The following is a 16,654-nucleotide window of genomic DNA, read 5'->3' as shown; positions in this document are numbered from 1 at the left end:
TATTATAGTATATTATATTAAAGTATAGTGCAGTGTAGTATAGTATAATGATGTATAGTGCAGTATATAATATTGTATTTTACTGTATTATATTATAGTATATTATATTAAAGTATAGTGTAGTGTAGTGTAGTTTAGTGCAGCATTGCAAGATATTATATTATAGTATTGTGCAGTGTAATATATATTAGAATATGTTGTATAGTATAGTATATTATTGTATAGTTTAGTATAGTGTAGATTAGTATATTATAGTATTATTTTGTATAGTGCAGTGTAGTATTGTTTATTGTAGTATGGTATAGTGAAGTATAGTGCAATATATTATAGAAAGGTACAATATAGTATATTAAAGTACAGTGGCAAGAAAAAGTATGTGAACTCTTTGGAATTATCTGCAGTTACAGTATGTCTAAATTTGTCTTAAAATCTGGTTTGATCTTCAAATTACAATATTGAACAAAAATGTGTTAAATCTGTTTTAACTAATTACACACAAATTATTGTATTGTTCTTGTACATATTGAACACAACATTAAAACATTAACAGTGTAGGTTGGAAAAAGTATGTGAAGCCCTAGGCTAATGATGTCAACATAAGCTAATTAGAATCAGGAGTTGGCAAACCTGGCATCTAATTAATGAAACGAGATTGGAGGTGTGGGCTAGAACTACTTTGACTTATAAAAAGCACTCAAAACTTTTAAGTCTGCTATTCACAAGAAGCATCTGCTGACATGAACCATGCTTTGCAAAAAAGATATCTCAGAAGATATCTACGATCAAGAATCGTTGCTCTGCATAAAGCTGGAAGGGGTTACAAAGATATCTATGAGAGCTTAGATATTCATCTGTCCACAGTTAGACAAATTGTCTATAAATGCAGACTATTTAGTACTGTGGCTACTCTCCCTATAAGTGGCCGTCCAGCCAAGATGACTCAAAGGGCACACTGCAGAATGCTCAGTGAGGATAAAAAGAACCCCAGAGTGACTGCTTAAGACTTTAAAGAATCATTGGAACTGGTTAACATCTCTGTTCATGAGTCTACTATATGGAATCTTTTATAGAATCTTATATTGTTAAAAGCTTGTGCCTGACAGTGAGGTTACATGAAAACATTAATGCTACAACAAAATCTCAAAAAATGTTCCTCTAAATATATATGTATATATTATATGTTTTATATTGTACATAGTAACTATCAATAATAATCTTCTACATAGAGGTTCAATAGGAAAATACCAAAAAAAAATTGTGGTTTCTTGAGGTGTCTGATACTTCCACTGCTGAAGTATCAGACGGATGTTTTTTTTCTAATGGATTTTATAACCCTAATGTAAACCCTAACCCTAGCTTAAACTAACCTAACCAAATTGAACCTAACCTAACCTACTCTATCTAGTTTCAGCCTCAGACAGCACACCCACAGACCACACTTAGTCAGTGCACTAACAGCGGACCTTTAGAGGTAAGGTTAACAGTGTAACTACAGATGTAATTAAATGCAAGTCCTTTAAATGTAAGTACCATGAAACAACATGCACAGGTATGTACATAAATACACTGTATGCAACCATCAAGTACAGTTAAAGACACCTAATATAAAGTGGGTCCAAGGTTTTTGCTGTATAAGTGCTTTGTGCTGTAGTTGTGATTTTTATGGAATTATTTTACAAATTCATCCACATTCAGTAATTTTGTCCCTGGGCTCTAAATGATCAAGACTGCAACTGTTGATCCAAAAATATCCTATAGAAACAGGTGCAATAAAATAATAATAAATAAAATATTTATTATCTTATTAGTTTAACTATTTAACATGATCCTGATGGCTTGATGTCACTCACATAAATAACATGTAACAAATAAAACTCCCCATAATCATTCATCTTCAATTCAAGCAGTAGCAATCACCACATTATATGTTTGCCTAAATCCTGGTTTAAGAGAAGGTACAGTATGTGTCGCAATAATACTTATTTTTTGGTAAACGTGTTTTAACATTTTCTGATACAGTAAAGTGACAACTTTCCATTCAGCTATTAAAGTTCAAATATGATTATTCCCCTGGATATTTTTACCATGTGTAGGTGAGAGGGAGATGTGATTCTTGACAATTGTCCAGGATAAGAAGGGGGTGTGCAGTTTTAAAGGTACTGCTAAGAAGATGACACTTTATCAAATAGCTCACCTTCTTGATCTTCCTTGAAGTTTACACTTCTGAATTTAAAAGGGATTTAAAAACAAGGAAATGGAGATAAAATGGGACTTGGTACTGTACATACAAATATACACCATAATGACATTGAATCGTTAGCGTGCTCCTAGATTTCGAGGTAAAATATTTTCATCTGACAACCAGAACTAAAGACTACAGTAATGCTGGTGTGCAATCGACATATCGTGTAGTTTTGTATTAAAGTCCACTGCACAAATCACCTAGGTTTTGAATTGCTGCCATAAGACTGAAGTACAGAGGGATAAACTACTGCTGTTGATTTAACCAGTAACTGTGATGCTTGATTACGTAACAGAACTGAACTGACAAGAACTGTGCTACTCTGACTACCTCATAATTAAAGTTTCTGCTCAAGAGACTATTATATCTGTGAATACATTACTTTATTCAGCTTTTATGTGCCTGGTTATATAAAAGAACTCTTATGACAATGATTATCTATTGTGACCTAATCTGTTTAATCCTTAAACAGCTTAAAATAAAAGCAGCATATCCCCAGTAAGTAATGTATGTAAAACACATGAAAAATTATCAATAATTATTTTATTTGACAAATTCTCATCTGCATATCCCAAAATCACATCACGTTCTAATATACAAAACAAAAAATATAATTCATAAAGTATAATATACACGTTCCAACATACAGTAATGTCTCCCAGATTACATCCAATATTTCCAAGCAAAAAGATACGATTTTCTTTTCGATTTGAAAAAATGACTGCAAGTGTTTTTATTTCTTTGTTACAGTTGTTGTGGGGCCTGTAGTGTTTTATTTTTTTTTTTATTATAATTTTGTTTTATTATGCACAATCAAAATAATATAATAACAAGCAAATTGTGTTAATCCAAAGATACAAAAGGAAGAAAAAATTGTAAAATAAATAAATGAATAAATAACATCTTTACACAACGCCATTTTTAGAAGAATATCTCAGCTCTGTAGGTCCATAAAATGAATGGTGAACAGAACTTTGAAGCTCCAAAAAGCATATAAGTGCAGCATAAAAGCATAAATAATCCATACAACTCCAGTGGTTAAATCTATGACCCCATTTACCTCTGGTATTATAATGCGTCTCAGGTGATCCAATCACATGTGGTCAGATGAGACACATCGCTGTTTACACCTGGTCACTTAAATGCGTCTGCTTTAACCACTTCTGTTCGGATTTGGAGGGGAGAGTCTCTGTTTCATGATGACATACATCAATAAATTTGTTACTGTGTTAATGCTTAATAATAAAGCACAACAATGTCAGAAAAGAATGGCATGCTGTTTGCCCCAGATGCAGTTGAAATTTAATCCAATTACAAATGCAACATGTCAAGCAGAATTATCCGTCATTTTAGTGTATTACCTGTTTTAAAGGAGCTTCAGGTGTTCATGCTTGACAACTGTGTTGATATCAGACACGCTGATGAAGATCCGTGAAGCTCTTGTCTTGATTGTGTGATCCGCTTTTTAAATTGTTCCGATCGGATGGTTGTTTCCTTTTAAAGCTGCTCGTAACCTGCAAAGTTCCAACTCTTGTTGTAGGGCAGCAGCTTATTGACAGGTGAGGGGTCTTAGGTGGAAATGGGGTCTATGCACTGATCTATATATATAATATATATGTAATAATATATATATAGATCAGTGGGTCTATGTCTTCATAAGCGATATAATAGGAGTGAGTGAGAAACTATTTGAGATTTTTACTATAAATCTCCACTTTCACATTCTTTCACATTCTGAAATAAAAGTGAAAGTGGAGATTTATAGTAAAAAAAAAAGGACTTAAATATTGATGTTTCTCACTCGAAGTAATTGCATCACTTCAGAAGACATATATTAAACCACTGGAGTCTTATGGTTTACTTTTATGATGTCTTTATGTGCTTTTTGGAGTTTCAAAGTTCTGTCCATCATTAATTTGCATTGAAAGGACCTACAGAGCTGAGTTATTCTTCTGAAAATCTTAATTTGTATTCAGCAGAAGAGAGAAAGTCATACACATCTGGGATGGCATGAATGATGTAGAGAATTTTCATTTTTGGATGAACTAACGCTTTAAAGAGACAAGTTTTTATGTATCAGAAAGCCTTGTAAGATGGATGAGATTTGGACGTTCTACTTTTGTGAATATAGAAATTATTCAGATAAATCGTACAGTTTAATACATTTTCTATACTTTTGTTCTTATTCTTAAAATTACACAAATGTATTTAATAGAAATTAAACAATAAGAACACGTTTAAACAATAAGAACATTATTTTCTAACGTCCGTAAACATTTAGATGTTCTGTGAAACGATCCAGTAGCGTGGCCAATCGGCTTTTGCGCTCTGGAGACATCCTTATGACGTATTTATGAAAAATGGCGGCCACCCGCAGCAGTGAGTTTGGTGACTTGGTGCAGATTAAAAAGCAGCTTATTTCTATCATAGCGCAGTGTAAGGAAAGAGGACTCGTCCACAGTGTGAAATGGTAAAATTAATTATATTTATAATTTAACACGTGTGACAAGACTACAGACAGTTTTAATTGTAGTGTCTTCTTGGATGCAAGTTAGCATGAGAGCTAACAGAATGAAATAAACAAAGAAATGACGGCTAAAAACCCAAAGCTAAATATCAAAGCAGCATAGGATTACTAGTTGATGTCACCACTACTTTTTTGTAAGGGTAGGCGCCTAATATGATGTCTAGAAAGGCTACCTACATAGGCAACTCACTAGGTTTTGGGACCCAATCAGTGTGACATTTAGATATATTTACAGATGTTTTCATTTCAAATGACCCACAAATTGGCAGTTAAAATAGCAAAATAAGTGCAATTTCTTGTAAGAATAATGCTTTCATACTCTCAGCCTTAACCAACTAAAACATTAACCAACTAAAACATTCAGTTAAGAGCATATACATGTATATTCATGGTGCCATTTGTTGTTCAATACTGTCTCATTTATTGTCTGTAATTTACTGTAGTTACTGCACATCATGTGTTTACAGTCTGCCGATTGTATGTTAAATGTCTGCACTGATGTTTCCACGTTTCATTTTTATCTATTGCTCTGCAATGTGTGACAATGACAATAAACCTGGCTTTTGTGTTACAGGGCGTCTGAACTGGCATTTTCTCTGGATACCCTTCCTTTGAATGAGATCCCCCCACCAACTGATCTAACTGAGGTCAATGTGCAGCCCTAAAATCTTTTGTGTGTTTTAGTTATGTTTGTCTTTTCAATGCTTGCCATAGTGCATGTGTGATGGCTGATGGCCTTATTTTTTTATTTTCAGGAGGATGCCAAAGATTTGGATGCTCTTTGTCTGGCAAAATCATATTTCGACCTCAAGGAATATGATCGAGCTGCATATTTTCTCCGTGGCTGCCAGAGTCCGAAAGCATATTTTCTGTATATGTATTCACGGTACCTGGTGAGAGAGATTTTATATATATATTACACATACATATTTAACCCTTTTAGACCCACTGTAGCAGAACTGCAACATTTGTTTTAAAATAAAATAGGCAACAACTACACATAACATTAGCTGAGTTTATACCGTTTCAGAACAACAGTTTTTGTGTTGCGAAAATGTGAATGTTGAGTATCACAGCTCGCTTAAGTCAAAATTCACCTTAAATAGAAATATTAAAAACGTGAATTTTTGTCATCAGTGGCTTTCTTAACCAAAAAATTGTATATTTTCTCTCTCTCTCTCTCTCTCTCTCTATATATATATACACAGCACTTTGCAAAAGTTTTAGGCACTTGTGAAAAATGTTGCATAGTGAGGATGTCTTCAAAATAATGAAATAAATAGTTTTCATTTTTCACTAAATGTCATACAAAGTCCAGTAAACATGACAAATCTAAATCAATATTTGGTGTGGCCACCTTTGCCTTTAAAACAGCACCAATTCTCCTCGGTACATCTGGACACAGTTTTTCTTGGTTGTTGGCAGATATGATGTTCTAAGCTTATTGAAGAATTTGCCACAGTTCTTCTGCCTATTTCTTCTGCCAGTCTCAACTGCTTCTGTCTCTATATGTAATCTCAGAAAGACACAATGGTTCAGTGGGGGACTCTGTGGGGGTCATGACATCTGTTGTAGGGCTCCCTGTTCTTCTATTCTAATCTTCTCTATTTGCAAAAATAATGTTTGTGAGTCTAACATTTATATTTCCTTTTGACACACTAAAGCTGAAGATATTAATAACTATCTTGAGACAAATGATTTTGTGAAACATCATATGTGTCTAAGACTTTTGCGCAGTACTGTACAGCCATGGCCAAAAGACATACATTTTGTGTTTCACAAAGTTTTCTGCTTCAGTTGTTGTGGTGTTGATTCACATTGTGTCTAGATTATTGTGCAGAGTGATCAGATGCATTTTAAATAATTGCAAAAAGCTTAATTTGCCAAAAAAATGAACTTAATCACAAAAACCCAAATTTCACAGTTTTTTGGTCCTGGCACAAAATTACCAACTAACATAATTTCACTAATCATATCAGCAGCACCTGGGAAAGTGTGAAGAGTACTAGTCAGGTGAAATAACTATCATTCTGATTGGATTATAAGAACAGACTGACTGATATAAAAGGAGGGAAGAAGTGCTTCTAATCATTGTGTTCTTGTTCGCAATGGTTACCTCTAAAGATAGACATGGTCAATCCTCAACAGGCGAGAGGACAAGCAGAAGTCCACAAATTGTGATCAACTCCGAGCACTAATAAGGCAAGAATGGATCAGCATCAGTCAGGATTTGGCCCAGAAGCTGATATCCAGCATGCCAGAGCGAATTGCAGAGGTTATGAATAACAAGGGTCAATACTGTAAATATTGACTGTGCATATATTGAATCTTTTTGCCAATAAAAGCCTCATTGTTTTCCAGTATACAATAGAAACGTGGAAAAATTATCTACAATAATGAAGCAGCAAAGTTTGCAAAACACAACATTTATGCCACTTCCAATACTTTTGGCCACGGCTGAATAATCAATATCAATGATTGTTTTTGTTTTGAGGGTCCTTTTTTATTTATTTTTTTAAGGTTAAATTTGACAAAACAACTACAAAAACATATACCTATAACATATGTCCTTCTTTTTTTTCTCTTGTTAGTCAGGGGAAAAGAAAAAAGACGATGAGACAGTCGACAGCCTTGGTAAGAGAAAGCTTCCATTTTTTTTTTATTGTTCCCCACAGTCTCTGTTGCACCTATTTATCTGTGTCATGTATCTGGTTTCAGGTCCATTAGAAAAGGGTCAGGTCAGAAATGAAGCCCTGCGAGAACTGCGAGTCGAGTTGAGCAAAAAGCACAGTGCAGGCCAGCTGGATGGATTTGCACTTTATCTGTACGTATTATTTGAAGGACCTGTCAAAGATATACTTGGACTGATGCAATTTGTTGTTAATTTGTCACTGTTTACTTCAGGTATTAACATATGTCTCGGCAATTCAATCAAATTGGAAACACTAGTCAGAAACGCATGATGGGTCCACATCACATTTGTGTTGTAATCGCTTAAGTGTCCCAGACATCATAAAAGTTTCAACTTTACCGGTTATATGCAGGTTAAAAAAACCATTAGGGAAAGCCCATAAATATAAGAACTTCACAGAACATCTTCAGAATACCGTATGATTTACTTTGGATAAAAGCATCTGCTAAATTAATAAATGTAATTGAATTCATAAGAAATACAGATCTTAAAGGGATATTACACCCAAAAGTGAAAGTTCTGTCATAATTTACTCAACCTCATGTTGTTCTAAACCCGTCTGACTTTCTTTCCTTTGTGGTACAGAAAAGAAGAATTTTAATGAATATCACAGATCACCTTTTCAATACAAATGACAGTGCTTCACTGTAAAGCTTAGAAATGATCCAAAAGTAGTCAATAACTCATGCATCATATTCGAAGTCTTCTGAAGACATACAATAGGTTTTGGTGAAGAAAACCCCTGAAATTGAAGTACATTTTCAATGAAAATGTTGACGTCCACTGGGCATCAGTGAGTGCTACGAAAAGCTTGTTCACAGTGGCACTTGTGTTAATGCAAGAACTTGCGTTATATAGCAGGGTCAGTCCATCTCAAATGGTCCAATGATTGTATAGTTAGTTATTTGACCATTTTTTTATTTTCCTGATTTTGTTTGAGGGATTACATTTATGTTTTGGTATTGCAATCCACCAGTTTTTTATTATAGTTTTTATTTTACTTGGTTTAACCATGACGGCCATCTTTGTGTCATTTCACACAACAAATTTTGGTTATTCAGATATTTATGGAAACCTCAATATCTCAGCACAGAATGGTCCTAGCTCCTTGTAACAAAAATCTCTGATCTCTAGAGCACATTACAAGGTACATGTACATATATAAACATTTTGCACATTCTTGTTCCTTAGACTTAGAACTTAAGTCTTAATGTATTGCACAAGATTGCTCAAAGTGGACCTTTGAGCATCAGTTTATAATGTCTGAATTGTTTTAGGGGTACCTAGGTAAGTATAGTGTGCATGCACAAAATGTCAGGTTTGATACTTCTCTTATTTATTTAAAAAAATAAAAGGTGTAAATGCAGGATGAGCAAGTTCAATTATTTAAAATTCCCCTCACTTTTGGGTTGAATATTTCTGGTGGGGGACCAGATAGGAACCTGACATTTTCACAGAAATAATTCTGCTGTAAAAAGTTTGAGATTCCAATGGTTACAGAGCTAAGGCTAATAGAAATCTGGGGAAAATCCTACTTTGTTCATGCATTTTGAGAAATCAAAACAGAACAATTAATTTGTCTGCAAATTTCAAAGCACTTGTTCCATTTAGATCATTATGCCTACATGCAGTGTAAAGCTTTCAAACGATGTTGCGCTGTTTTGTGCATGCGCAGGTCTCATGGATTAGTGTTTTTAGCGCTTTTAGAGCGGATCACATGCATTGTGAAAAAAGTACTGCAGGTTTATGCATTCGCAAAATTCCAAAAATGAGTAACACTACAAGTTATTATTCAATTTTTCAAATGTGGCACAGTATAACTAGAAAATGAGAAGATTGCGTTTCACCAGATGGGAAACATTGTAAACGACACACTACATTTTCTGTGTCAAAATAAATGCCCCAGGTGAAGTAAATAGGACAGAAAATATATTACTTGTCTATAAAACAAATCTTATCCTCAAAATAATAATGATAATTCAGTATGATATCATGATAATAAACATGACTTGGTCCCACAGTATTAATTTAGTATTATTAAATATTCAACTGGGTTCAAAATAAAAGTGGAGTAGTGTTTGCACACCTTGTTCATTTACAAAAAATGTTTTAGTAAAAATATGTCATTGTATATAAAATATAAAAGTGCATATCACTGAAAATGATTCATCTCATTCTCCCTTGTGTTCGTTTAGTGAAATACTGTGGGGAATCATGCATTCATTATTTTTAAATAGATTTATTTCAATGCCTTAGCATATTGAATCTACTTGGCTACAGTTGCATGTTAATACCAGTTGCAAACTGCCTTTTTGTTAATATGCATCTCTCATTTCAAACCAGTTACGGGGTTGTTCTTCGAAAATTGGATTTGCTGAAAGAGGCAGTGGGAATTTTCGTAGCTGCAACACATGCTCTCCCTCTGCATTGGGGATCATGGCTGGAGCTGTGCAATCTCATCACTAACATTGAAATGGTACATCTTTGAGCACACCATATAACACAGTTCACTGTAGAAACTCAAATGGACTGAGCAGTTTCTCTGTTTTGTGTCTATCACAGCTGAAGTCCCTGTCTCTGCCTGACTGCTGGGTGAGGGATTTCTTCATGGCTCACATGTACACTGAACTCCAGATGATCAAAGAGGCTCTGCAGAAATATCAGTCTCTGATGGAAGCAGGGTTTGCCAAGAGCACATATATAATTTCCCAGATCGCCGTGGCCTACCATAACATACGAGGTGTGCCTTCTACGAAAGAGTAAATGATTGAATTGGAGTCATATGATTATACTAAGATTTTTAGAAGACATTGCATGTGTGTGATGTGTTTGAAATCAGTAGATTGAAATGGAATATAAAATGAACCATATCATTAATACTCATAATGTTTTATTTGAATAATGTAATGAAGAATATGGATCATCATAATAATAATAATAACTTGTTTCCTAATTATATGCTCTCTGCAGATATTGATCAAGCCTTATATTTGTTTAATGAGCTCCGGGAACAGGATCCTTTCCGCATTGAAAACATGGATACCTTCTCAAACCTGCTCTATGTCCGGGTATTGGTTTTCTGTTTCTGATTATAATATATTTAAATGAAATTATTATTATTTTTATTCTTTATTGGTCTCCGTAGAGAAATTTGTCATTGTCATCAAGGTTGCTATTACATATAAACACAGTAAAAATACTCCACACATATTCACATAATGTCTTCCTGTTACATATGGACACACACAAAAAATATAATAATATAAATTATAATAACATTGACAAATTATCAGGTGATATAATATACATTTTGTTTTAAATATGAATGAATAATACAAATATATATATATATGACAAAATGAATGAACGAACATTACATGTATATAGCGCTTTACACAATGAACAGGGTACTCTCTTCAACCACCACAGTGTGCAGAATCCATCTGGATGATGTGACGGCAGCCATAGTGCGCCAGTACACTCACCACACACCAGCTATTGGTGGAGAGGAGAGAGTAGAGTTATAGAGCCAATTAATTGATGGGGATTATTAGGAGGCCACGATTGAGAAGGGCCAATGGGGAGAATTTGGCCAGGACACTGGGGTTACATCCCTACACAGTAAAAATACATGGTAAACGTACATATATATGGAATATTGCACAAATTATTTTGCATATTTGTGGTATTCTATTAAGATGCCCTGTTGTCAAAAATCTCCTAACTTGTTTTTGTTTTGTTCTTTTTTTCTTCTCCAGAGCATGAAACCAGAGCTCAGCTTCCTGGCCCACAATCTAGTGGAGATAGACAAGTACAGAGTAGAGACATGCTGTGTTATAGGTGAGCAGTAAACATGGACAGAGGAAAGTCATTATTTCTAAATCCATTATGCATTGACTGTCTGATGCATGGTGCACTCAAAAATAGCAAGAGTTTGTTGAAATCTAAATTTCCAGTCTGATTGGCTGACTTCAACCCAAATTTTAGGAGTCTGTGTGCACAGGCTTTTTTATTGCCCCAGCAAATAAAGTTTTATTATAAGCTTTGGATTTACTTGAAGTGAGAAAAACAAGGAAGCCTGAAAAACCAGAAAATGCACAAATGCTTTCATTCTGTTGGAACAGTTAAGTCAGAATTGGTTGAGTAAGGCCCCATTTACACATTGCATTAACACGTGTTTCATATGTGGATAGTATCTGGATGTTCATGAGCTGGATTGCATTTACACCTTGCTGTCAAATGCGTCTCCATTATGATGGAATATAGATCCGATCAAAGTTACCCATGCTAAATGGAAAACGCTACTTATATAATGTATAAGAGCCTGTGGTAACAGAAAATACTCAGTCTTTTAGGGAATTTAATATTATTGATGTATAATTCAAATGCTTTCCATCACCAATTGATGGTCAAGGTCTTTCCTTCGTTAAACATTTTTTGACAGACACCAAAGCTAAATTTCAGGTCGCTGATACAAATTGTATAATATTCAGATAACTTAAACGCATGTGTATTTACACCTTCTTTAAATGTGGTCAGAATCCATCCCTGACCTTTCCTAATTTAGTTTGAGTGATCCGATCGCAATGCGTCTTGCGTGCATTTACAGCTTGCATATAATGCTGTCAAGTTCTATCCAATAGTGATCCAATCACCAAAAGTGCATGTTAGTGTAAGGTGTAAATTGGGCTAAAGTTGCCCTGCAGTTAAATTGTAAAATAATACAAGCTCGTTGGTGATCAATAGCCTTAAGGTCTACACTCTATAGTTATGTATACTTGACAGTGAACAATACCAACCATTAAATCACTTGTAAATACTGTTTGTTTTATTCCATCCACAGGTAACTACTACAGTCTGCGGTCTCAGCATGAGAAAGCTGCCCTGTATTTTCAACGGGCTCTGAAGCTGAACCCCCGCTGTCTGGGGGCCTGGACACTTATGGGTCACGAGTACATGGAGATGAAAAACACATCTGCTGCCATTCAGGCCTACAGGTACATCTGATGATAAACAGAAATACACAATAGGTTTTGCGTGCCCTCTCAATAAGTTTTGTGTTCCATAGTTTAACTATGGTTTTACTATAGTAATATTTTAGACTGTAGGAACCATAGTTTTTGGTGGAAATCATGGTTTTACTATACTAATATTGTATTTACTATAAAAAGAAAGTTAAGTAACCATGATTATTGGTGGAATAAACTGCATAAAACTGCATCCATATAGTAACCATGGTTTTACTATAGATTAACCATGGTAATTCTTGTGGTTACGATGGTTTTATTAATAACCACAGTTATTATTTTTATAATAAGGCATGCTATTGAAGTGAACAAAAGGGACTACCGTGCCTGGTATGGACTTGGACAGACCTACGAGATCCTCAAAATGCCTTTCTACTCGCTTTACTACTATAGAAAGGCCCATCAACTCAGGTGAAGGCATCACATCAGTCAGTCCTAGTTTTTAATTGACCTGTATTTTGGTTTATTGTTTAATAAGACACTGTTTTGTGTCATCTCTAGGCCGAATGACTCCCGTATGCTTGTGGCACTTGGTGAATGTTATGAGAAACTGTCACAGCAAGTTGAAGCCAAAAAGGCAGGAAAATAGACACTTTTGTCAAAAATATATTTTGACTCCCAACGTTATGCTTTTTTATCTTGACTTGTTTTGGCTTTTTGTTGGTCCAGTGTTACTGGAGAGCATATTCTGTTGGGGATGTGGAAAGAATGGCGCTTCTGAAGCTGGCAAAGTGAGTGAGTCTTTGTTCCGTTATGTCAACAATAGAAAATGTGTTGTGTGAGTACTGAAAATTGCTTTAATGATGTGGTGACCTGACACGGTGTGTTTGTTTGCTTTTAGGCTTCATGAGCAACTGAATGAATCTGATGATGCGGCACAGTGCTACATAATCTACATCCAAGATATTTTCTCATGTGGAGTAAGTTATTGGATTGGTTCATGTTCTTACAAGGGTTCTTTTTCAGAATACTGTGAAGCTTAAAGGAGGCATTTGACATCCTAGATGTGACATTTACCAGTGAAACAGAATGTCAGGGGGAAATAATGTTGGTGGACTTGATCTGATCCATTAAGGTTTGAATGGATTGTGAAAAGAGTGATATTATATTATTTTTGGAGGCACGGAACAGTTTGTCTGTTGGAGGAATTTAATATTATAATAATTCTTAACTGTGTATTTTATGATCTTAGGAGCAGTTGGAGCATGCTGAAGTAAGCACAGCTCTGCGATATCTTGGCCAGTATTACTTCAAGAACAAACTCTACGATGAGGCTTCTCTCTGCGCTCAGCGTTGCTGCGACTATAATGACGTGAGTTTCTTTTAACAAATGCACTGAAGTTGGGCTGCCTCATGGGGTCACTTGACCAGCTGAATTCCCCTCACTTTATCTCTGAACCCCCTCTCTTGTTGTCAGACAAGGGTTTGTACAAGGTGCTTGAAGTACTTGAATTTGACGTCTTGGAAAACCCTTGAAAATGGGTCAATTTTACCAAGAGGTGCTTGAAAGTTCTTGAATTATAGAAAATCATAAAATACATTGCTTAAAGCATTTAATAAATTAAATATATTTATTTATTTTCGTAAAAACATGACGACAGACCGCTAGACCACTGCTGAAGCAAGCAGCGCATAGTCAGCGGTGTAACGTGGCACCTGTTACTTTTGGCAGTGCTGTTCAGAATGGGCCAATCACAATCAAGTGTTACTGGAGGGTTCTATTTTATATTTACTGCTGTTGCGGATTTAACAAGTATGAATCCTTGCAACTATCAGTTTTAATTACAAATTAGTCTCCAGAGTGAAAAAATGAGATGAGATGTAAAACGGTCTGAGATTTGAATGCAGTTCAATGGAGGAGCGCCCCCTTGTGTAAAGACAGCTTTTTTACAGCATGTATTTCTGACAACATTTGGGTCAATATCAAAATATGTTGACAAACATGTCCCTTGACTTTTAGTCATGAAAAAGCTTTCAAATAGCAAAACAGAAAAAGTATCATTCTATAACCTAACCTTTAGTGATATGAAATGGCTTGACTTTGTTTTGCCATTTTGTTTAGAAAATATATTTATTTTATTATAAAAGCATTAATGCAAGGCCGAACAAGTTAACAAAAAAAGCTAAACTAAATCGTTATTAATCCGCATGTACTTAAAACCCTGTTTTGTTAGCACACATTATTAGTGAACCGTCAAAATATGATACTGTAACACATTTAACCCTCAAAACAACAGCCAATATCAACATGTTATATAAAAAATGTTTACCCTCAGCGTTTAAAGGCAAAAACAGAACTGAATGGAACATGATTAAATGTTTGGATGGATGGATGGATGGAAGTTGTAAAGTCAATTGGTTTTTTTTTATAGAATGACCCATTTGCAATTTTGGTCAGTTCCTCACATAAACCTGTTGTGTGAATTTAGAAAACAGCACATGAGTCATATGGACGACTATTTACAGACCGTTATTCACTTTTGTTGAAAGTGCGTTTTAAGGGAGCACGCTGCAATAGCACATCAATTTCTTCATGAATAAACCAAGAATTGTTACTGAGAATATGTTGTTAAACATGCTCATTGAGATATGTTGTACTTGTAATAAGTGGCATTTATACAAATTAACTGAATGAATAAAATGTTTATTTAAATGTAAAAATAAAGAATTAGTTTTAATGACATCTCCAGCATAGTCCTTGAAAACAAATAAAAATGTGCTTAAAGTCCTTGAATTTAACTTTGAAGCATCTGTACAAACCCTGTCAGACACTTTCACTCACTAAATAAATGTAATCATGGCTGACTGCAAATAGCACATTTCTACAATGTCATTAGAAACCATAAACTAAGACAACTGCCATATGAGCCGGCAAAATATTTACAGAAATGTACCTTTTAAAGAAATGTTTCAGGTTCAATTCAAGTTTACCTTATTTGAGGCATAATGTTGATTACCACAAACAATAATTTTAAATCACCCCTGATTTATTTATTAAAAGAAAATATTGCAGGTATAAGACACTTACAATAGAAGTGAATGGGGCCAGTGGCTTAGTGCAACTGCTATTTTTATTAAATAAACGTGGGACAATCTGGAATTTTTTATTTTAATGCCACAATTGCTGTTAAGCTTAACTTGTATTGAACCCCCCAGAAAAAAACCCTTTAAATCGATTTCCCCGAGTTCAGATTTCCCCCCAAAATCAACACAGAAATAAGCCTTCAGAATTCTGTTTTTAGGCAGTAGAGTTTTGTTATTAGTCTTAAAGAACTTGCAGACACCCACTTCAGGCTGTGTGGTCTGATTAGCATAGACAATGTAGCACCAGTGGCCAAACTTGTTTGCTTATTGGTTTTTTTTTTTCCACCCCAGGCCCGTGAGGAAGGCAAAGCTTTGCTAAGACAGATCTCTGCTGTGCGAGAACAAGGAGAGCCTTCATCTACAGAGCTGTCTTTACCCTCCGTCTTTAACCCGCTGTCAAACAACACAACTCCAGTTAGAAGAGTGTCCCCACTAGATCTGTCTTCTGTTACACCATAATGCCTTATTTCTGGTTGGACAACTTCACCGATCCTGTGGGATTCAACATACTGACTGAAGATTTAGAACTTAATGCAGATGTTGGAGAGAAAAAAAAATAATGTCTTCACCTCCAGATATGACTGTACATAACTGCTTGTATAGACAAGTGTCCTTTACACCAAATTTGTTGTAATCGCTGAATGGTATTCTTTGTTCCTAAATAAGCACAACATAAAATCAGTTTATGTATATTGACTGTTTTATTGCAAAGCTCACAAATCTAGTTCGGATCCTAAAAAAAATTGGAAACATGCAGACATTCAAAAGTGAAAAACACATTTTTGGCCATGCAGAAGAGCAGTCAATGCAAGCATGTAGTGTTTTTAATCTATGCATTTGGCCACTTGAACGGAGCATGTTTATTTGGTGATGGGCAAAGTAACACTGCATTCTTAGAGGATTATTCTCCAGAAAAACACTTCCACACAACAAAAATAAAGCAGCAACCATGAACAAAATGTTACATGTTTTGGAGTTTTGTAGAAAAATATATACATTTGAGAAATGAGGAAAGTGGTTTACCATTACCTGTATACAGTTTGTTTTGAATTGCACAAGTACTAGAGTAATGTACACATTTG

At 34.9% G+C, this 16,654-nt stretch overlaps 1 protein-coding gene across 1 annotated transcript; it reads left to right on the top strand.

Annotated features, from left to right (window-relative positions):
- The first annotated feature begins 4,602 nt into the window (after positions 1-4,602).
- Positions 4,603-16,531, top strand: cdc23 (CDC23 (cell division cycle 23, yeast, homolog)). Its single transcript, XM_052104850.1, has 16 exons — positions 4,603-4,712; positions 5,344-5,416; positions 5,525-5,662; positions 7,361-7,403; positions 7,488-7,593; positions 9,805-9,937; positions 10,024-10,201; positions 10,432-10,529; positions 11,220-11,301; positions 12,305-12,458; positions 12,780-12,899; positions 12,990-13,065; positions 13,158-13,219; positions 13,330-13,408; positions 13,681-13,800; positions 15,864-16,531. Exons 1-16 carry the CDS (start codon positions 4,603-4,605, stop codon positions 16,029-16,031), a joined length of 1,740 nt encoding a protein of 579 aa, XP_051960810.1. The 3' UTR covers positions 16,032-16,531.
- The last annotated feature ends 123 nt before the right edge of the window (positions 16,532-16,654 follow it).

The sequence above is a fragment of the Xyrauchen texanus genome, chromosome 34 (genome assembly GCF_025860055.1).
Source record: "Xyrauchen texanus isolate HMW12.3.18 chromosome 34, RBS_HiC_50CHRs, whole genome shotgun sequence".
Classification (NCBI taxonomy): Eukaryota; Metazoa; Chordata; class Actinopteri; order Cypriniformes; family Catostomidae; genus Xyrauchen; species Xyrauchen texanus.
This window is presented reverse-complemented; position numbering and strand designations above follow the sequence as displayed.

What these genes read in the sequence shown, in the direction of transcription:
- cdc23 (XM_052104850.1), top strand. Translation starts at nt 4,603, where the DNA reads ATGGCGGCCACCCGCAGCAGTGAGTTTGGTGACTTGGTGCAGATTAAA. An exon ending in CAAACCTGCTCTATGTCCGG is followed by an intron (nt 10,530 to 11,219) that starts GTATTGGTTTTC and finishes TTTCTTCTCCAG; the next exon opens with AGCATGAAACCAGAGCTCAG. An exon ending in AGAGACATGCTGTGTTATAG is followed by an intron (nt 11,302 to 12,304) that starts GTGAGCAGTAAA and finishes TTCCATCCACAG; the next exon opens with GTAACTACTACAGTCTGCGG.